The sequence below is a fragment of the Colossoma macropomum genome, unplaced genomic scaffold (assembly GCF_904425465.1).
Source record: "Colossoma macropomum unplaced genomic scaffold, Colossoma_macropomum, whole genome shotgun sequence".
Taxonomy (NCBI): domain Eukaryota; kingdom Metazoa; phylum Chordata; class Actinopteri; order Characiformes; family Serrasalmidae; genus Colossoma; species Colossoma macropomum.
Window position 1 is genome coordinate 12,808,811 of NW_023494798.1, and position 21,924 is coordinate 12,830,734.

The window sequence follows — 21,924 nt, forward strand, 5'->3', positions numbered from 1 at the left end:
TATATGTTAGGTGTCTCTGACAGGAGTGTCTGAAGTAAAGAGGTCGGCTCATTATAAGTATTTTCATATGTTACTTTCAGATATGGCACTTTCCATGAATAGAGTTCAAATAATGTCTCATTACTTTTTAAAAGCAATAAAGTGACTATTGTTTTTTTATTTCTGTAAAAAGTGAAGTGATCTGTACTTTAACTTAAAATAAAATTATTAAAAGTAGCATTTTAATGATTACAAAAAGCATAATGTTTGTATCCACATTTAATATGGTGACTTTGGGCTGTGCCACCTCACTGACGTTGAACATCTCTATGAACTGTGTTCATTAATATCTTCCAGAAACACCATAATTACAATGTTAATTGTGTAAGTTCAAAACAACTTAATGTTAACTGAATTATTTTTCCCTGATAATGTCTTTAATGTTACAAGTCATTTTAACTCTGTTACCTAAACCTCTGGTTTATTCTGTTTATTATGATATATAGGAAATTGCATCATCATCTTGTTTTCTGCACAATGACCATTAGACAAATCAGAATTCTCACTCTTTTTTTGTCAGTTTACACAAAAAATGGATTTGGCTCCATGGGATGGGTAAAGCTTGATCATTCAACTCTGTCACCCTGTTGTTAGAAAAAGAATAAATATTTATATATTTTTATGTAAACTATATGGTTATTAGTAGTTAGTATGCAACATATACACCCTGTCACATTAACCACTCCTGAATGCTGCTTATTTTAGGCTACGTTTGCAATCTGGTTACCTGTTTGTTTTAACCGTCATTTTTTTTAAATGAAAATGAAATGAAAATGGCTTGAGACGAAGATTTTAGTTAAAAGTTTTGATTAAAACATTTTTTAACATTTTCTTCTGCTCTTTGTTGTATATGTTGTATGTTTTTTACAGCATTAATATCAGCTTAATGGGGAATATAATCTCTGTGTTCAACTCTGTTACTCAGTCATTTAAGGTGAAAGTAGCTCATATAGTGTCTGGTTTGACAGCCTTGATAGATAGAAAATAACATTTTCTGAAGATTAAGCACTTACATTGATGAATACTTCGTCAGAAAACACCACAGAAAAAAGTAAATCCTTAAAGAATTTTGAGGCATAAAATGAAATCTATTCACAGAAAGTGCCTTATAAGTGACTATATTCATTACTATATAATTTTGGGTGATTTGTACTCAAGTATTACACTCTCAGAAATAAAGGTAGTAAACTGTCACTGGGGCAGTACCCCTCTTGTGACTGGGGTGGTACCCTCAAGGGTACATCTCAGCACCTTTAGTCAGGGAACATAACTGTACCATAATCCGTTGAAATGATATTTTCTAAGTTGTATTGACTCCGCACACCCTGTCACGTCTCTAGGCTTTTTATTTTATTGTTCTCTTTTAAAACATTAGGTTATGGAAAGGCACAAATGTATACTTTTCCATTGGGAAAAAAAAGATTCACAACTGGACCTTAAAACCACTGTTGTACCTTTGAGGGAACATTTATATTGTTTGTACTTTGATAAATGAAAAACCTGCACAGAACCTTTATTTCTAACAGTGTAATCAAGTTGATTACTGGTCCTTTTACTCAATTACATTTCCATACTCTTTTACTTTTTGCATGTTTTAGACATTCAGAGTATTTGTTTCAAATGTCAAAGGCCATACGATTTGTCTTTGTGCATTTTCTTACTGGTTCCACATATTTTCTTTTCTTAAAACATCCAGTCAGTTTAATATTGGTGTAAAATGCAGCTCCACTATGATAATTCATCTTTGTGTTAGGAACAGTACTGCCTACAGGCTTCCCACAGACTCTTAAAACGTCTTATAATGTCTTAAAAGAGATTAGGTTATAAAAAGACTGAACGTGTCTCCTTTTTTTATTGCTCTTACTACCTGAAGTTCAGTTAACTCAAAATGTTAAAGAAGCCAACTTTTTAAAGTTACATACCTGATTTTTTTACAGTGCATATACAGGGTATTTTTGGTATCCCAAAAGGAAAAGTGAGATTTGAAGTACTGAAAAAGTCATCAACCTTGTATCAACCTTGCCGGTAGTGATCTGTGAACTGTCATCAGAGGTAAGATATAAAGAAAAAGGACATTTTTAACTTTTCAGCTTTTTTTTTGTCTTTCTGATTTTAATTTAGTGTCTTCACTCGGGGAAATGTTGTGCTTGAAAATATGGCATATATGCTTTATAGGGAAGTGTTGCACTAGTTGTTATCTTAGCCTTTGGTCTTGTTAATGTGGGTGTAATCTTGCTATTGTTTTGTCTCAATTGGGGAAAAAATATGGGCTTATAGTGGTGACGTGCCCAACACTGCAGTTAGTGTGCTGCTATTGTGGTGCTGCATAGGCCTCATGTAACCTGCTGAAATCATAAAAAAAACATGTCACTGACCACCCAGAAAAGGTAGCACGTAGGAGCCCACCAAACAATTATACCAACGGACTGATAACTTGATGATCCGGGCCTGATTATATCATATATAATATGTTTAGATATTAATATTTGCATATGTACAGATGTTCACACATCTATTTAGCTCTTTTCACACTTGCTCTTTATTATTCTTCACCAAGACAAAGTCCTTGTAAGTGTAACATACTTGCTGAAATAAAATGATTCTGATTCTGAAAGGGAGAAAGTTTTAGCCTGGGAGATGAAGAGATCAGGTAACATGGAGGCGTGTGAGAAATAAAGCTTCATGCCATCAATAGGCCATTCAGCCATAAATGATACATGATCACAGCCTCTTCCCTACTGACACACTATCTGCTGCAACAAAGTGCAAACACTAAAACTAAAGACAGTGTAGTGAATATGTATATAACTATCACTGTATGCTTCGCAACATATGTTCTGCTGGATAGTTTACTTACTATAATGCTTTAACATTGTTGTGGACAAAGTCAGAGGACATAGACTGTGAGACAGATGGTTAGCATGCTGGAGAAGAAGAGTGTATGCCACATAGGAGATGTCAGTCAGGAGTAAATGCTGATAGGAAAGACAGCACAGTGACATCACAGTTGTTTTGTCCTTAAAGTCTGTAAACACCTGCTCATCCAACGCTTCCTCTGAAATCAAGGGAATTAATAAGGGGTTTGTCCCCCTTTAATTCAGTAACAGCTGCACTCTTCTGTGAAGGCTTTACGCTCAATGTCGGAACATCACTTTGACTGTGTTCAGTCACAAGAGCATGAGTGAGGTCAGGTGCTGATGTTGGGTGATCAGTTCTGGATCACAAACACCACTCAAACTTCTCCCAAAGGTATTGGATGGAGCTCCGTCACTCCAGAGAACACTGTTCCACTGCTCCACAGATCAGTGCTGGGGGGCTTTCTATGCTCTTGCTTGGCACTGGGCATGAATACTTTAGACTCTAAAGTAACTAATTCACAGAGAAGTGTCAGATCATTTTAGTTGTGTATTTGATTGCCACTAAGTGCTTCTCAACATACATTGTGGACTAATGGAGTTATTATTTTGTCATCTTTATAGATTGCAAACATGACATTGAATGAGCAAGAAAATCTAAATATCAGACTAACTTAGCTGAAGCACTGCATTAGTCTATGCTTAAATTATCTATAGTCCCTGTAGTCATGATTCAAGATTGGTTTGTTACCATATGTATTCAGAATACAGGGCATTCAAAAGCACAATACAATGTTTATACTTCAGCAGCGTGCTCCTATAAACATATAAATACATACAGTGGTACACAGGGGGCAATAGGGGAGGGAGGTATTGCATATACAAGACGGATACTGACATACTAGACAAACCTGCTGAAAGAAATGCACAGACCAGCATCTATTCCATGCTGGTGTAAGCTGGTTTATGTTGGTTTTACTGGTCTGCTGCTGGTTAGCTGGGCACCCAGTATGGTCATGATGGTAGACCAGCATACCAGCATCCAAAACTCAACATATGCTGGGTTTTGCTGGTGACCAGCCATGCTGATCTATGCTGTTTTTTCTAGCAGGGAAGTACACTAGAAAACAAGTGGCACCAAAAAGTATAGGTGACTGACCGTAAAGAATGAGGTAGATGGCCGTAATAACAATGCACTGTGGATATACAGTGTAACAAGGTGTAATACAGTGTAAGAGACCACATGTGGGATAATATGATATGCATTAATTATTTGATATAATGTAATGCTGCAATATATACAATTTAATACAATATTTACATTTATGTTCAGTCACTATGTGAGGAAAAGCCTCCTCCTCTGCTCAATATCTGAATGTCATTTTATAATTTGCTCTTTTTTTATCACAATAAGATGGTTTAGCTGAGATATGTATTGAGATGTTGTGTGTGTGGATGAGAGTGTTTATGAGGAGATAAAGCATAACTATTTGGGAGAGGGTGGGTTGCCATTTGTTTTAGTCTAGCTTTTTTTTTTTCAAAACTTACCACAGCACATCTTAACCTATAGACAAAACAAGGTGCAGTCGTGTCTGAACTTTTCTGAACTAAAATATCAGTGGAGAATCCCCATTGACGGGGAAAGTCCCCTGAAAATCTCCTGGGAAAATAAATATTGTGCATTGAAAACTAGAACCCACTTCAGATGCACGTACACAGCTGTTATATTTTTAAGCCACTAGAGGGCAGCAACAGCCTTTGTCCATTTCTACTACAGCGCTGATACAGAACTTACCTGTTCTATTTATCTGATTCCAGAGGTGTGCAAATGTTGATTCAAGTCTCATTCTGAATAATGTTGGAACAATTTAATGTAAATTCCATGTCATAACAAACACTAACTACCCCAGTATGAGACTTCATAGTTTGTCAGAATATTTATGGTTTGATTTTTACTGGGTTGAACATTGCACACATGTAACATCTCCAAACGTAGGATTTGTGCGGTCTTTTTGCTTTTGTACGTAAAACCGTGCTCAATAATTTTAAAACAAAACTCACCTGTTTGTTCATCCAACTGTTTAAAAACAGAATCTAAATTCCTCATCACGACCCCAGCCTATATGCTCCAGTGAGAATGAATCTTGTATGCCTCTAAATACATCACGAAGTTATTACTTATAAGGTGTTGTCTAATGCCTGAGTCTTTGTTTTACACTAGATCTGAGATAAGGTTTTGGCCTAAAACATATTTTAAGATTTAAAATCCATGTGAGATATTTACATACAGGGGAAAATAGTACCAAACCTAAAAGTACCTTTTTTATATTTACCACTATTTACCATTATCGGTACTACATATAAAATCTCAGCAGACACGTGTACGTTGACTGGTTGTTTTAGGTTTTATAAAATGGCTCTGGTTGAAAACACACGACCCCTGCTTCCTATCACCACTACGACTGTTTTCTCTGCAATGCACTTCAATTTCACATTAAAAAAACTGATTGATTTTGTTTACATTATAACGATTGATTTACGCAGAAATTTTGAATATTTGGTGGAATTCCCCTTTAATTGTAACTACAGATTAAAGTGGATGGAAACAGAAACTGCTTAAATAATCTCAGTCTGCGGCTTTAAGAAGCGTGTATTGACGCTCATTCTTCATGGCACGCTGGGGTTTGTTCGTGAAATGTTAAAAGAGCAGGACGTTCAGCGCTGCTGAAGCGGCTTCGGACTCTCCATAACGTGTCGTGTGTAGGCTGGCCAAAACAAGGTTTGGTTGACCCGAGCACAACACAGTAGCCACGCCGCTAACCACTCCGCTAGCTTCAGTGAAGCTACTTTACTGGCTCACTTAGCCAGCGAGCTACCTCTGTGTCAGGCGGACACTGTCAGAAACACCCCTCCTGACAGAATTCACTGCTTTGTGTCGGCAAGGTAGATATGTTTCACGAGGTTTGCGGTTCTTCTCCAATATTGTTTGCTACGAATATTTCGTGTTGTTGTGGGTGACACTAAAGTTAGCCGACTAGCTGTGCGGAGTGAGGCGTGCTAAAGCAGCGCATGGTAGGTGTGGTGTCTGTGTCTGTGAATGTTAGTGAACGCCTGCGTGCCCTTGTACACAGTGTACTAGTGAGTTCTACCCGACTTTCTCGCTGTGAGGGACGGTGCTTTTACTGAAAGGTAAAAATGACATGGCCTAACTTTAGGATGAGCAAGTTGTTCATCTTTAGGTTTGTTTAACTTGAACATGTTTTTGTATGGACGAACTTCATTCATTCCTGTGGTGGAGCTTTAGCAGTGCAGTGTGTGGAGAAGGACAGTCTCAGCTTTTAACCTGTAGATGAAGTTTTGTGACACTACTCAACTAAACCATTCCTGAGGACTTAATCAGAAGGGTTATTCCTGACATTTTACTGTCATGTATTTGTGCTGTCCGAGAACGTTTGAACATATTAACTTCACATTTACACCGATCAGCCATAACATATAAACCACCTCCTTGTTTCTGACCTCATTGTTTGTTTTGTCCAGCTCCACTTACCATATAGGTGAACTTTATAGTTCTACAATTACAGACTGTAGTTCATCTGTTTCGCTGCATATTTTGTTAGCCCCCTTTTACCCGGTTCTCCAATGGCCAGGACCCCCAAAGGACCACCACAGAGACGGTATTATTTGGGTGGTGGATCATTCTGAGTCCTGCAGTGACACTGATATGGTGGCGGTGTGTTGTTCCGGTCTGAGTGGATCAGACACAGCAGTGCTGCTGGAGTTTTTAAACAACTCAGTGTTGCTGCTGGAGTTTTTAAACACCTCAGTGTTGCTGCTGGACTGAAGAATAGTCCGCCAGCCAGCAGAGTCCTGTGAGCACTGATAAAAGACTAGAGGATGACTTACACAAACTGAGCAGCAACAGGTGAGCTACTGTCTCTGACTTCACATCCACGGCCTGGTAGGTGTGTCTGTGAGAATAGAGTGGACTGTGAGTGGACACAGTGTTTAAAAACTTTAGCAGCACTGCTGTCTGATCCACTCGTACCAGCACACTAACATGTCACCACCATGTCAGTGTCACTGCAGTGCTGAGAATGATCCACCACCCACATACTTGCATTGTGGTGGACCTGACCCCTGACGAAAAGGGTAAAAGGGGGCTAACAAAGTATGCAGAGATGAACTACAGTCTGTAATAGTAGAACTACAGTATAGTATAGGACCTGTATTAGTACCTCATGGTATCTACTTAGTATACTACTTAGTAGATAACTACTTAGTATCGTATTTGTGCACTACGTTATCATCTTAAGAGTTTAGCAAATGCTAAAATAGTGTTTTGTGTGTGTTTCTACCAGGACTTTTGAGAACAGTAAGCCAGCGGTGCATGTACCCCAGAGCCTGACACCTCTCTTCAATGGCTGCCTCTGGCCCCTCCACCACTGTGCCTGAAGGGTTCCACTATGAGACCAAGTATGTCCTCCTCAGTTACTTCAGCCTGCCCCCATCCTCACTGTCAAGACCTGCAGAAGGTAAAGAATAGCAGCAGGATGGACTCCTGTTCGCTTCATGCAGTACCATTTTTGTGATGAATGGGACAAATCCATTCTTTCACCCAGCATTCACAGGGTTACAGGGTGTTAAAGCTCTAAAGTTTTGAGTTGATGGCTTTAAATTTGCCTTCAGAGAGCATAGGTCACTTATGGTGCATATCATGATTGTATTGTTCTTCAAAAGTGAAGGTGACTACCAAAACCGAGCTTGTGACTATAGTTGCAGTGGCTCTAGATAGGGGCTTTAAAGGACAGGTCAGGGGTAGTGGGACGACTACTTGTATGGCGCTTTATTTTGTGTCAAATCCAACGGCCTCAGTTTAGTAATTCAGTTGTCATGTACAGACATTTAGGGCAGGATGTGAAAGAGTATGTTCCAAAGACACCCAATATAATTTAAATATATAAGTAAACTGCATTGGGGATTCTACATTGCTCATCATAATGTGTGTGAACAGTGGTGGTCAAAGTATATCTGCTAGTTACAGTACATGTAGGGTGCCTTGATTCTGTTTTGTGGGATTAACTGTATATTATGTACTGAAGCTCTGCTCACGTGTAAACGGAATGTGTTTTATATCTTTTGCATGTTAAAGAGGCTCACAACTATTGAGATTTTCTCAGCTGCATTCTGATTGGCTTTTCAAACAGCCTTATGTTTTTTATTTCTCCCAGTTTTTAAGAGGACTAGTTCTAGTGCTGTCTAATTCCACCCACTAACAGAACACAAACTATGTAAGCAGTTACTGGCTCTGCACACCATGACTGAGATTTAGCCACTGACTTAAAAAAATTGCAGCCTTGCTTCTTTAAATTATTTGTGAGTTTTCTCTTAGGCATTTAGTAATTGTTAGGCAAGATATATTTCCACGTTTACCCTTGGGTACCAGTATGTTTCCCACAGGTGTCTTTTGTTTGAAGCTCTGTTTTGAATAACGCCTTCCCCTGCAAGTCATATTACTACAGTGGTCTTTGTTTGGTCATTTTGAATATCAGTCAAATGGCCCTTAAAATGCACCAGTCTCTCTGATAAGAGGTGTCAAGGCCATATTTAAGACATTTTTCTACAACCATACTACTTGTTATACTCCAGCTTTTACTGAATGAACTTTTTTACTTGACAGAGATTAGGTCTCAACTTACATGGTATTTTCCACATTCGCTTCAGTGTAAGGGATTTTGGAAAATTGCAGGATGAAACAGTAAAGCAAAGGAACAAGAAATGCCCAAATTAGAGGGCTCAGTTACTGGCACAGGCCTAGTTTTACCTTACAACAAAAAGTTAAATCTGCTATTCACATTGATTACTTAATTAGCCAGCTGACTACATGCTTGCACTCTTAAAGGTGCCAAAACGTGTTCTTTGGAGCGATGTCAAATAGAAGAACCAGTTTTGGTTCCGTGAAAAACCTTTTAAAGAGTCGTTTTTGTGAAGAACTTTTCTGAAGTTTAAAGCACCTGAAGTGTCTTTAGCAATTAAGTGTTTTCATAGAACTGTACGTCCAATCATGTCCTTTTGAATTGCCTGCACTTAAGGTAAACATGTTTAATATAATTTTCTTTGCGGTGTAATTATTTCCACCCTTCTGACTGACCACATAACACTGTCATGCTGTTTGGTGCTCCTAAACAGGTGTGTGCTCCTTAGATCTGTATTTATGTAGCCTGTAGGAGTTAGAGTGAGTAAGACTGCTGTCAGAGCCTATAACTGAGCTGACTGCACTGCCCTTTTGACACAGAGGAATATAAGACTTTGCGACAATTTTAGCTTAAGAATGTTAAGAGACACAGTTAACGTTTAAATGGCAAAGGCTAAAGGGCTGTTGCGTAATGTTTTTTGAGCAGACTGGCATTCCTGAATAGCACATGGAAGAAAGAAGAAAGAATTAGGATTGTATTAGATCTGCTTGTGGAACTCCAGATGTCTGTTTTCATTGTTGCGGATGGGAATGCCATTGAAAAAGCGTCTGAGATTCACTAGTGATAAACTTTTGATCATTTGCTTTAACTGTAGATCAGGTTACAGATGGCTGGAGTATCATAGCAGTGCCACATGATGCAGCTAATAAGAATAATTTGTTTTCTGGACTAATCTGTAATAGAAATTGACCCAGGCTTTGCTAGATTCTTTTTTAGAGGTGAAAAGGCTATTTATACCCAAGTGAAGGCTGTTTAGTGCATTATTTTGAGACTCCTTACAGTTCCAGGCTTCATGTCTTTTTGTTCATTCATCAGCCAATCGCAGAATAGAACAGTATTGAAAAGGCAGCTGAGATTTCCCAGTGATACACTTTTGATCATTTGATTTGACCATAAGTCAGATTACAGTCAAGTGGTCACCTTTTGGTCTGCGATCTCTATTGGAGGTTCCCTCTGTCTCTTTTCAGAAATTAGCATCTGGCATTGGTTAGGACAATAGAATAGAGATGGTATGGCCCCTCAGGCGCATCAGCATGTAGATCAGGACTGCACTATGTTTCCTCTGCTGCACTTTTCATTCAGTGAGGTTCAAAAGCAGAGCAATGAGCTTCTGATCCCTGCTTTCCGCTCGGCCCAGTCTGCACCCTGACAGCCTGTCGAGTGCAATCACTGCTGGATTACTCACACGCCACTGGATCATTGTGCAGCAGACCTCGGCTGAACCCCGTCAAGCGTCATCTTGGCCTGCAGACAGGCAGCAGTGCCACTGTGCAAATAGTACAGGCTCGTTATGGAGTTTCCATTAAATGACCCTTCTCAAAGGAGCTTTGACCTGCCACACTTTCACAAGTCCATTACACATGCTGTCTACAGTCAGTCAGTCATTTGATATTTTCTCAAGCTTTCTAATTAACTTTTCTTAAAAGTGAATGATGAATTGCGTCATATATTTTGTTGAGAACCAGACACGCTTATATTGAAAACAAGGAGTAAATAGTAGTTGCTTTCAGCAGCCAAATTAATCTTTAACAAATTTTATTGTGGCAACAATGGAAAAGAAAGTGTGCTTGTTTACATTTGTCAGTGAAACCATGTGCAAAAACCTCAAGATCAGCCGATAGTTTTGATCAGTACTTTATGCTCTTCACATTAGCACCATAAGTAGTAGGGATGTAACAATACAACATATTGTATTGCGTTGAATTGTGTCTTAGCATTTTGTGTATATTGCGTGGTGTATATATCTCGTGAATTGCATGTTAGCTCATGACTAGTGTGTTATTTTAGGATTAACATATTAGCTTGTATCTAAAGCGTTAGATTGGGTCATTAAATAGCTGTTAAATGCTCTAATAAACTGAAATGGAGACATTAATTTATTAATTTCTCTCTCCTTTTCTTGATCAGTGTTTTGTTGATGGGTCTCTTGGGGTGGGGGGTGGTGGAGGGGCTGGTTGCTCTATTTTGCAACATGTACTTTGTCTGTTGCCTATATATTTTCAGTATTAATGTTATGGAGCAGTCTCTTGGAAATAAACATTTGATCACAAAAATATTTCAATGTAAGACATTTTCAGCCACTCCTTGTTTTTTGCTGTATGGAAAAATGTATTGAGTGAATACAGTGACATCACTGCATTGCACCATATTGGTTCAAATAATGAATTTTGTGAATCATTACACCCCTATTAATTGGTTCTAGTTGATCTAGCTTTCTGGTCAGACATCACTGTCATAAGCAAAGGCTAAAGCTGCATTACTGGCTTAGCCATGGAGAGAAGTTGCTAGTAGCTGATGTGCTGTCTAATGAAATAGAATTACTTTAGTTAGTCCCTGAGTAAGGATGTCTCCTTTAATGAAAGAAGACATTAATGTTCTTTCTAGTATCTGATCAGAGGTGATATGTTTTCCCAGATGTGATTTTATAAGGTTTATCTCGGCACAGCTTGTTTAGCTTCTTAATTTGGAATTAAAACAGGCTGCCTCTGCTGACAATCTGGCTTACGGTTTTCCAAAAATCTCTTTTTCCACTGAAAATGACCATATTATTATCAGTGGAGAAGCTAAGATGACTTCAAGTACAGAGACATTCATAAGAAGATCCAGAAGATTAAAACCTATACCTATATCTTAAAACTACCTATATCTTAAAAACTAGACAGTGGCTTCTGTTCCTCACTTAGCGATGCCCATGTTCCGGGTGCAACATCAGCTGATTAGTAATTCTTTTAACCTGCCATACTCAACGGCACTGCTACGAACTCTGCTTATAATATTGTCTACAGCTGCTAATACTGCTGGAAAAGAGAAGTCTGTATACCCATGTGTCATGGACTTGGCTAGGGGGAAACATGGCTATTTTCATTATTCCTAATGGAGTAATTTGTCTGTATCTTACTTTGTTTAGTTGGTACTGACCTTTGTGGCTGTGGGCAGCATAAACGCTGTAAATAGTTTCTGCCACTGTAAGAATATGTGGGCCAGACTGTTGGGTTGAGCAGCATGCAAAGACTACTAAATATACTGCATGTTTCATATTGGATAAAGGAGGAGGAAATGAAGGGAGAAAGCACTTGGTACTGTCAGTTTAAAAAAGAATTTTTGGTAACTGTATCTCCTAGGTCTCTTACCAGGAGCTAAGCAAATTGTGACTTGGTTTTGGAATATTTTTGCTAAATTGTTCTTAAAATTGTCCTTCATGAATTTAATACATGTTTTGTAGGTCACCTGTAGTCATAGATCACCACCTAAAAAGTTATTCTTTTCTTTCCTGAATTTCTGACCCATAATTACACTGCAGTGTTGTTTATGTTTTATTCATCAGGAATGTCTCTGGGTTTTTCTGGAGGTCATTCTACTGTTTGTTTCTGGCTCATATGCTTAAAATGTATGTGAAAGGAGCAGGAGAAGTATCATGATGAAATGAACTAGAGTTAAAGTCAACCTGAAAGCAGAACGGATCTTTTGTATGTTGAAGGCTCATGTGCCTGCTCATATTAAGTGTGATTTTTTCATATAATTTTTAAAAGAGGACATTTTTGTTTTTCTGTTTATCTTCCATCAAAATGTACTGCCTCTAAATGCACCAGCGGGAAGGAAAAATATTAACCGTAATATCATTTGTCACCTTCCCCTCCCACCACCCCTAACTGTCATCAAGGGTAGACTCTCAGCTGGTGCTGAGACCCTCCCTGATACTGTGTTTCACTCAGAATTAAAAATGTGTTATGATTTCCAGTTCACACTAACTTGAAAACCTCACTCTAAGGGCACAGCTGAACTCAACAGGTACAACAAAGACATGAGGACTAGCAATCTTGTGTGCTAAGTCAAATTTGTACTTGTCCAGCTTGGAAGTTAAGCCAGCAGCCCTTCGTTTCCTGGTGTGGAGCAGTGCAGAAGTGGCCTTGTAGCATTGTAGGATTGTCAGGCTTGTGCTTTTGAGAATGTATCATGTTTGATCTTATAGCTTATGAAGCACATTATTCAGTGTTGGCTTCTTGTTGATTGTCTCAGGATTGAATCATGAAAAATGTGCAGATTTATCACTGTGTGATGGAGTGGCTCCAGTGTGAATGTTCTTTTTCTGCTCAGCACCAGCTGGACAGACTGCACAGGAAAAAGATGTGGATAAGACCAGCAAGATGAAGCAGCAGATTGAGGAGGAGCTTAAGCAGCTAGAGGAGGAGATCAGTGCTTGTGAGATACATGAACACTTGTACATAGATAGACACAAATGTTAAAGCACTTTTGCTCCATATCCACATTATACATACGTATCATTACTGTATTTGCACAATATTACTGTTTTAAGTTAAAATGTCCTATAATTATAATCAGCTGGCTCTGTGTGTGTGTGTGTGTGTGTGTGTGTGTGTGTGTGTGTGTGTGTGTGTGTGTATGTATGTGTAGCTTTTCCCAGGACAGGTTTTGATCGACACACGTCTCCGGTGTTCAGTCCAGCTAATCCAGAAAGCGCTATAGAGGACAGTCTAGCTGTGTTGGGGGACCGCGTCACACGAGACCTGGACGCACACCTGGCTTCAGCAGTGCAGGCACTTCTCTGTGGGTCAGTGTCAGTAACATTTCAAGAAATGGCATGGTTGGTCATACAACAGATCACATTCAGCATGTACACTGGGGTCCAAACATCTGAGACCACTTTGAAAATGAAGAATTCTTTTTATTTAACCCTGCAAATTAACAGCAGAAAGTTTTAGAATTTTTAAAAATGTAAAACAAATAAAAATTATGACAGGTAAAAGGAAGAAGAAATACAGAAGACTCTTCTGTATTAAGCAAATCTAAGCAAATTTGTGTCGCTGATAATGTTAAGGCATTTGTACAAAAGGGACAGATTTATTTTATACAGTCTTATCCCTTCCATTGAAGCTTGTGTTCGGACGACTCAAATTGAATTTGATCTGCTCATGATTTTACTGTTCACTCAGATTGTTATGCTGAGAATATAATTTGCAATGAAAAACTTTATATTAAATTAGAAAAGAATGCAAAATTTTTATAGCATTTTAAAAAGCATTTTTACTCATGGTCTCTGACTTTTGGTCCCTTTTGTATATCTTTTGTATACGTTTTTTACTTTATATTATATATAATATAAAGTATATTTCATACATTTTCCTGACCACTTACTTCATATATACGATTATGCCTGGCCCTGTCTAACAGTAATGCATTCCATGGTCCATATGAAGACATTTTAATATCTCAGTGCATTAATACAGAACTCAGTTTATAAGAGCGCTCGTAAGTGTCATAAGTGTATATCTAGTATTTTACAATAGCTTTGTATGTGGTTCAACCAATTGGATTTCAGAGCCATTACTTTCTGTTTTATAATTGATCTTTTAAGTCAAGTCAAGTCAAGTCAGCTTTATTGTCAATACTACAATATGTACAGGACATACAGAGTATTGAAATTGCGTTACTCTCAGACCCCATGGTGTAGCAATAACATTAAATAGACGGTAAACAGGAAATGTGTGAATTAAATAGACACTAAATAAACACTAATTGTAGAAAAACAGAATAATATAAGAAGGTCCCTGAATTTAACAATAAAGTGACATGAGGCACATGCAGATTAAGGTCTGTGAGTATATATAGTGCACTTATAAACAGTAGTGCAATTAGAATGAGCTTATGGAGCAGTTAAAGTGATGAGTGCGTAACAGTCCCTGGGAATGTCAGAGTTCAGTGTTGGGGAGTGGGGGTCAGGAACTTGTGTTTGGGTCCAAACCTTGTGTGTGTGAGGGGCAGAAGTGCAAAGTAGGGAGAGAGTTGAGCATCCCGACAGCCTGGTGGATGAAGCTGTCCCCCAGTCTGCTGGTCCTGGCCTGGAGACTCGTGTAGTGGGTGAGTGGGATCACCTGCCGTGCAGAGGGCTTTCCGGGTGAGACGGGAGCTGTATATCACTTGGAGGGAGGGGAGGGAGGTGCCAACGATCTTCTCAGCTGCTCTCACGATGCACTGGAGTGTCTTGCGGCAGGACATGGTCCAGGCGCCGTACCACACGGTGATGCAGCTTGTCAGGATGCTCTCGATGGTACCTCTGTAGAAGGTGCACATGATGGGGACTGGGGCTCTGGCTCTTCTCAGTTTGTGGAGGAAGCACTGATGAGCCCTTCTGGTTAGTGATGCTATGTCGTTGGCCCAGGAGAGGTCCTCTGTGACGTGCATGCCCAGGAACTTGGTACTGTTCACCTTCTCCACAGCAGCACCGTTGATAGTCAGAGGAGCATGCTGGGTGCACGTTCTCCTGAAGTCCACAACGATCTCCGTAGTCTTCTCCATGTTCAGATGGAGATTGTTGTGTCTACACCACAAGGCCAGGCGGCTCACCTCGCTCCTGTAGTTTGTCTCGTTGTTGCTGATGAGACCCACCACAGTCGTGTCGTCCACAAACATTATGAAGAGGTTGGAGCTGTGCGACGGTGTGCAGCCGTGGGACATCAGAATAGGAGGGGGCTCAGTACACATCCTTGGGGGGCCCCCCGTGTTCAGTGTGATGGTGCGGGATGTGATGTTGCCGGCCTGTACTGCCTGTGGTCTCCCAGTCAGGAAGTCTAACAGCCAGTTGCTGTTGAAGTTGAAGTGTTCAGCCCCAGCCTGTCCAGTTTGAGAATGAGCTGCTGGGGGATGATGGTGTTAAATGCGGAGCTGAAATCTATGAAAAGCATTCTGACATAAGAGTCTTTTGTGTCCAGATGTGTCAGGGCTGAGTGGAGGGCAGTGGAGATGGCATCATAAACCGAGCGATTTGGCTGATATGCAAACTGGAGGGGTCCAGGGAGGTGGGGGAGGACAAACTTGATGTGTTGCATGACCAGCCGTTTGAAGCACTTCATGAGGATGGGAGTGAGTGCAACCGGACGGTAGTCATTGAAACAGGAGGGTGACACTTTCTTCGGCACAGAGATGATGGTGGTGGCTTTGAGGCATGTGGGGACAACAGCCTGACTCAGCGAGATGTTAAAGATATCTGTAAAGACATCTGTGAGCTCCACAGCACAGTCCCTCAGCACACGACCGGGTATGTTGTCAGGACCAGGAGCTTTCCGAGCGTTGATCCTGCTGAATGATCTTCTCACACTGACTGGGGACAGCGTCAGCACCTGGTCTCCAGGGGGGGAGTGGGATCTTCTGTGCAGGCGTGTGGTTGTCTGCCTCAAACCTGATGCCGCAGGACAGGTTGGTCCTAGCTGCCCTCAGGCTCACCTCGTCTCCTGCTGAGAAGGCAGCATTCCTAGCCTTCAGTAGCCTGTAGACCTCCTCTGTCAGCCATGGCTTCTGATTGGCCCGAACCTTGAGAACAGTTACATCCTCAATGCACTTGGAGATGTAGCCAGTGACTGTGTCAGCATACTCCTGGAGATCTGTGGTGGTGTTGTAGGTCGCCGCTTGTTTAAACACATTCCAGTCTGTAGTGTTAAAACAGTCTTGAAGTGTCTCTGAAGACCCTTCCGGCCACACTCGTACCTGCTTCCGAACTGGTTTGGTGACTTTAACCAGTGTTCTGTATGCTGGCATTAGCATAACAGTGATGTGGTCAGAGGCACCAAGGTGGGGGAGGGGAATGGTCTTGTAAGCTTCTCTCTGGGTGGTGTAAACATAACATTGCATCTTTGATTTTAGCCTTGTGTTAATTGCCAACTAATTGTGCTCAGTTGGTCAAAAGCATATGTTAGTTTGCGTCCCTGCCTAAGATATTTTTAGGCATGCTTGATGTTTGTATTTAAAAACAAGTGAGGTGGTGTGCGACATCTCTGTGTACTTAATCATCTAATATGTGCCCTTTTGATAAAATGACGAGAAATTCTGTAAAAGATTGATGTTAAAGAGAAATTCCACTGATTTACATAATCCAGTCATTGAGATGTAAACAGTAAAAAGTGGTGGATTGCAGAGAAACTTACTGACTAAGAATTATTTACAGTGTTGGTGATGGGAAACAGGTGGTGAGTCTACAGCACAAATAGTGTTTTTTGTTACTCTCCAAAAGGACAAGCGAACCTACACGAGTATTATGACACCACCACTACACGTGTCTTCTAACACCACCACTGTGAACGTATCTGACTCAAGAATGGCATGACACATCACATCAAACCACTTGTTTACATCTTAGCCATTTAATTGTGCAGAAATTTTGAAAAATCATTGGAATTCCCCTTTAAATGTCATGCTTCCTGTCTTGGAAATCTGTTTTGATCTTAGAAGTCTCTAGTGCGCACTCAGTGCATCTCTGTACTTATTTACCTGTTATATCCACCACCCAATCTTCAACAAAAATATCATGCATAAAATGAGTGTGTGTTGTGCAGCCAGCTGGACTATGAAGGTTTCCGAGCTGCAGTGCAGGAGGTGTCCTCCCATTCTCAAGGAGGATGGAGCAAGGTGAGAAAATGTGCAGGTCATTGAAGCATTACCCAAACTAATGTGCCTGTTTCCATAGGTACAGTAAATTTGTAAACTTCCATTCTGTTTCCTTCTCTTTCTGTCTAGGTGTTGGTCCCTTTAGTCTTGTTACAGGCTTTGCAGGCTGAGGGGCAGCCACTGGCCTCTCTGCTGGCCCTGGGTGTACGTTACCTCGAGGAGGTAGAGGCAGATTTCATCATCCAACAGGGTGGATGGGTGAGTGAGCTGTTCTGTTGGTCTTAACATGATGTAGATGGTAAACATAATTAGCTGGCTGTTTGAGCTATTATGTAAACGAGATGTACAGGACTTTGCTAGAACCTTTTTAGAGATAAGAAGACTATATTTACAACTTGTTATTTTGAGACTCCTTACAGTCCACCTGTGTGGGCACTCCACAGAAATGAGCACATACATAACATGGTCATTTGTGCCAGAACCAGGTTTTGTTTCTACCATCAACCAATAGCGTAACAGAATGAAATGAAGTGATGAATTTCATACAAAACATATAATGTAGGGATTTCTGTGTGTGTGTGTGTGTGTGTGTGTGTGTGTGTGTGTGTGTGTATGTATATGTATGTATGTGTGTGTGTGTGTGTGTGTGTGTGTGTGTGTATGTATGTGTGTATATATATATATATATATGATATATAGTATATATATATATATATATATATATATATATATGTATATATGTATGTGTGTGTGTGTGTGTGTGTGTATATATATATATATATATATATATATATATATATATATATATATATATATATATATATATATATATATATATGTATGTGTGTGTGTGTGTGTGTGTGTACACGAAGTTCAGAATATACACCTTTTCTGGCTTGAGGCTTGACTCTGAATGTAGTGTGTCAGACTGCCAGTTAGCTGTGGTTGTGATGTCTAACTTATCTATAGGCAGTTCACAAGCTCTATGCTATTAGGTTAAATTTCCTCTCTTAAACTTAAGACAACATTTTTAATAAAAAAAAAAAGCAGTTAACCAGCCAGCTTTGGGTTACAGATAGAACGTTAGTGCTGAGCTGTTCAAACATTGGACACGATACATCTGTGATCTACCCATCATTAGATAAAGGCCTGAATTCTTAAATATTATCTGCAAAATGTAATTAGATCTCCAAAATGACCGTTAGACAGCTTGTTCTTCGTTTTGCACTGTTTACTCACCATTCAGAGACTGGTTGGGTGGAAGAAAGAGGTCTGTTTTAATGCGGGGGGGGCTCTAGTTCTTCAAAATTAACTGTGTGAGGCTTAACCACACGGATTCCACCTACTGCATGTGCCATTTCTAGAATGTTGCTCACCACTGCCTCTGGCGCTGGGTGATTATGCTGTCATGGAGTTGCTTCTGTCAATCATTATGCGTTCTGACATGCCCACACAGTTCTAGGCAGCAGCTTAGAATTTTTGGAGCATTTATCTACCATAAATTGTGTTCATTTATAATCATTTCTTAAATATACCACTGGTAAACACGTATTCCACTGTATGTCTTTGTGATTAAAACAAAACTTTAAACATTTGAAACCATGTTGAGTGGCATTGCTTTAAATTGTGACATTGCTTTGAACTGCAACGTTGCTTATGCTGAGACAGAAAACATGTCTCATTTCTGCCAGGAGAGGGAGCCAGAGCTCTGCTCTCGGAGATCAGTGGGAATCCTCTCAGAAAACCTCACTTACTCATATAGCATGTGATACCAAGATGATGTCGCAAGTGGGGATTTCTGTGTCATATGTTACCTCATAATAGTCTGGTTAGAGATCCATAAATGCAGTATTCCTGTTTCCACAGCCATGTTTAGCTCTGTAGGCTATTGCTAAGTCGCTGAAAATGCCTTTGAAGTTCTGCACAGCACTGTAGAAATAGATTTTCTATGTTTATTTATCATTGAAAGCTACCCTCCATTGCCTGGCTTCCATTGGTTTTGTTCTCTGCTTTTGAAAGTCCCAAACCCATGACCCCTCCTCTCTCCTTCTCTTTGACCTTACAGGTGACATTCCATTAGTCACCGAGATTCAGTCTCTGTTACATGATCGTTTTCAGTTTGAGTTCAGCACGGCGGTGAAAGATTAATCCACTCCTGTACAGTCTTCTGTCAAGGTGTTGAAGTGTTAAACTGTCTTTTGAAGGTCACTGCAGCCAACAATGAACAGAAATGCTTTTTAGGTGAAGTACACATACATGATCGCAGTCATATTTGGATTGCACTAGCTGTAAACATGCTGTTCTTTTAGAGTGCAATACAGTTGCGAGGTAGTTGAGCTGTGAAGTGGACTCATTGTGAAGCTCTCGTGCTCTGTTTGTGTACACGTCAGGACACTTTGTCCCCGAGGGTTTACACAGCTTCTTTACTGGAGCTGTGTGTGCGTGTGTGTGTATGCGGTAACTACAAGGACTCATTGGGTGAAGTTAATTTAATTAGAGTCCCGCTTCTGCTCCTGCGGCGAGGAGAGAGGCCATTGTCTCTTGAATAGAGCCAAATTCCTCCTGTGCAAAACCTCCATGAGGAAGCCCAGCGCTCAGGCACAGATGACATGAACATGGAGGGAGGGGTGTGTGCGTGGGGGAGGGAGCAGACAGTGAACTCCAGAACAGCAGTTCTAATTCCTCTGCTCTGACAGCCCCCTCTCATTGCTGGCCAGACACTGTTTAGTTTGTTAATTTCGCTGTCGTCCACCCCTTTATTTCTTCTCTGCGCCGAGATTTCCGTCCCTCAGGAAACAAGCAGAGTCAGGTAAGCAGTCTGCTTTCTGCCAGTTGTTTAGGTTTGTGGTACCACAAAACAGATACACCAAGTGAACTGAAAGAGAGATCTGATGTGACTGTTTTCAGGTAAGGTCAGTTTATTTAATTTGACCAGCAGGCTTTCCATCGAGTGACCCTGCACTTGGGTCATGTGTCAACCCTGTAATACATCAGCAGACATTTAAAAAAATGTCTTTTCTGCATAGTTAAATGGTGAAGATATGAGCAGAGTCATTCAGAGTGTTTTGATGTGAAATGCTCCCTTCTGGATAATCTAGTCAGAATTGTGACATAACCGAACAGTTGTGTTGATAGTAACTAGATATCTGACATGTTTAATGCCTCTGAAAGCTGCCTCACATAAAGACATATAGAACTCAAAGACAACTGTATTTGACATCACACCCATTGGTTACTTTCACCACCACTGGAAAGAAATCAGTCAGTAGGTTTCTGTACAATGAACCATCTCACAACAAACCACTCTGCAAACCATCTCAGCAATTGAGTTATGCAGAAGTTTCCCCTTTAAGATGATTAGCAAGTAAAAGTACAATGAGGGGGAAAAAATATAATATCTAACGTTAGTTTTATTATAGGGTTTGGATCTCATTTGAAAGTTTCAGAATTTTAAAGTGGACCATTTTCAGTATACAGTTTACTGCTGTATACAGTGTGTACTACTCAAACTGTTAGTAAAGAGTTACATTCTAAGATAAAAGTATTATTGCTTTTAGTGATAAAACGCATTACACACCCGAATTCTGAGTTGGTTTGGCTAATGGCTAATCACTGGTAATATTTGATTTGTTGTTTTTAGATCCCTGGTAAACAAATTATAACAATGAATATGTTTGCATACTATGTCCAGTTTGTTTTGAAGTATTCAGTAATTTTTTTTATTTTATTATTTTTTAATCAGTTTTGCTCAGTGAGTGGGGAGTATGACTACAGGGTGTGTGTGTGTGTGTGTGTGTGTGTTGAGGGACATTCAGGGCAACACACCAAGGAGACATTTTGAGAGCTCCAACCACAGCACAAAATGGCTCATGTAAAGCTGAATGGGCATGACAGGGCACTGTGTCCTGCCGCTGGTGCGCCTTTAGAGGCCAGAGGTACAGGGCTGAAGGAGGAAGTTTGCTAGTACTTGGAATATTTATAATTGTAGGTACATGTGTCTGTGGGCAACACCTCCTTCAGTCCTCAGCCTGTCTGTACCTGCTATGCTCTGTCCTTCAAAACACTGCTGTTGAACTACAATGTCAAACCCTTCAAAGACTCTGGAACGTTGTGATGTAACATGACTCTTATTGCTAAAGCGTCAGCAGATCATCAGCACAATCTTCATCCTGATCTGTTAACCAAATTTGTTCGAGATCAACCTGTTCCAGCAAAAAATAAAAAATAAAAAACGAGGTAAGACGTAGCTGTTTGGGTGAGTGCCCTTGTCCAGTGAGTGGCCAGCTGTGTTGGCAAGATGCCATCAGTAACACAGTGAAGGGGAAAAAAAAGAGATGTTGAGAGAGTCTGAGCTGGAGCCATGTCAGCACGCAGCATCCTGCTCATTGCTCACACTGTTTTATGTAACAGACATTTCACACAACCGGTGGCGACAGCAAAGCAGTGACCATGTGCCACACACACGCGCACCCACAGTGTGCCATAGGGAAGTCCAGAAATAAATCTGATAAATCCTCGTATAAAATCATTTGGAGGGTGGCTGTCCTAGTTACGCTGCAGGGCTTCTCCACCCCCAGGAGAGGAGGAGGAGGCTGTGCTGTTATTCCTGCTGCTGATGACGGACCTTTTGAAATGTTTAAACTTCATGCTGTTCCATT

General features: G+C 40.3%; 1 protein-coding gene across 3 annotated transcripts in view; it reads left to right on the top strand.

The window, feature by feature from the left end:
* Window positions 1-5,500: 5,500 nt before the first annotated feature.
* The window catches only part of bcl2l13 (BCL2 like 13), a 28,909-nt gene continuing 12,485 nt past the window's right edge, over window positions 5,501-21,924 (top strand). Inside the window, exons 1-6 of one of the 3 annotated variants that reach the window (XM_036584619.1) lie at window positions 5,501-5,673; window positions 7,256-7,429; window positions 12,965-13,069; window positions 13,283-13,439; window positions 17,215-17,287; window positions 17,396-17,524. In XM_036584619.1, coding sequence (XP_036440512.1) covers window positions 7,315-7,429; window positions 12,965-13,069; window positions 13,283-13,439; window positions 17,215-17,287; window positions 17,396-17,524 — 579 coding nt within the window. In that variant the 5' untranslated portion in view covers window positions 5,501-5,673; window positions 7,256-7,314. The other 2 variants (XM_036584617.1, XM_036584618.1) reach the window with 2 other exon arrangements.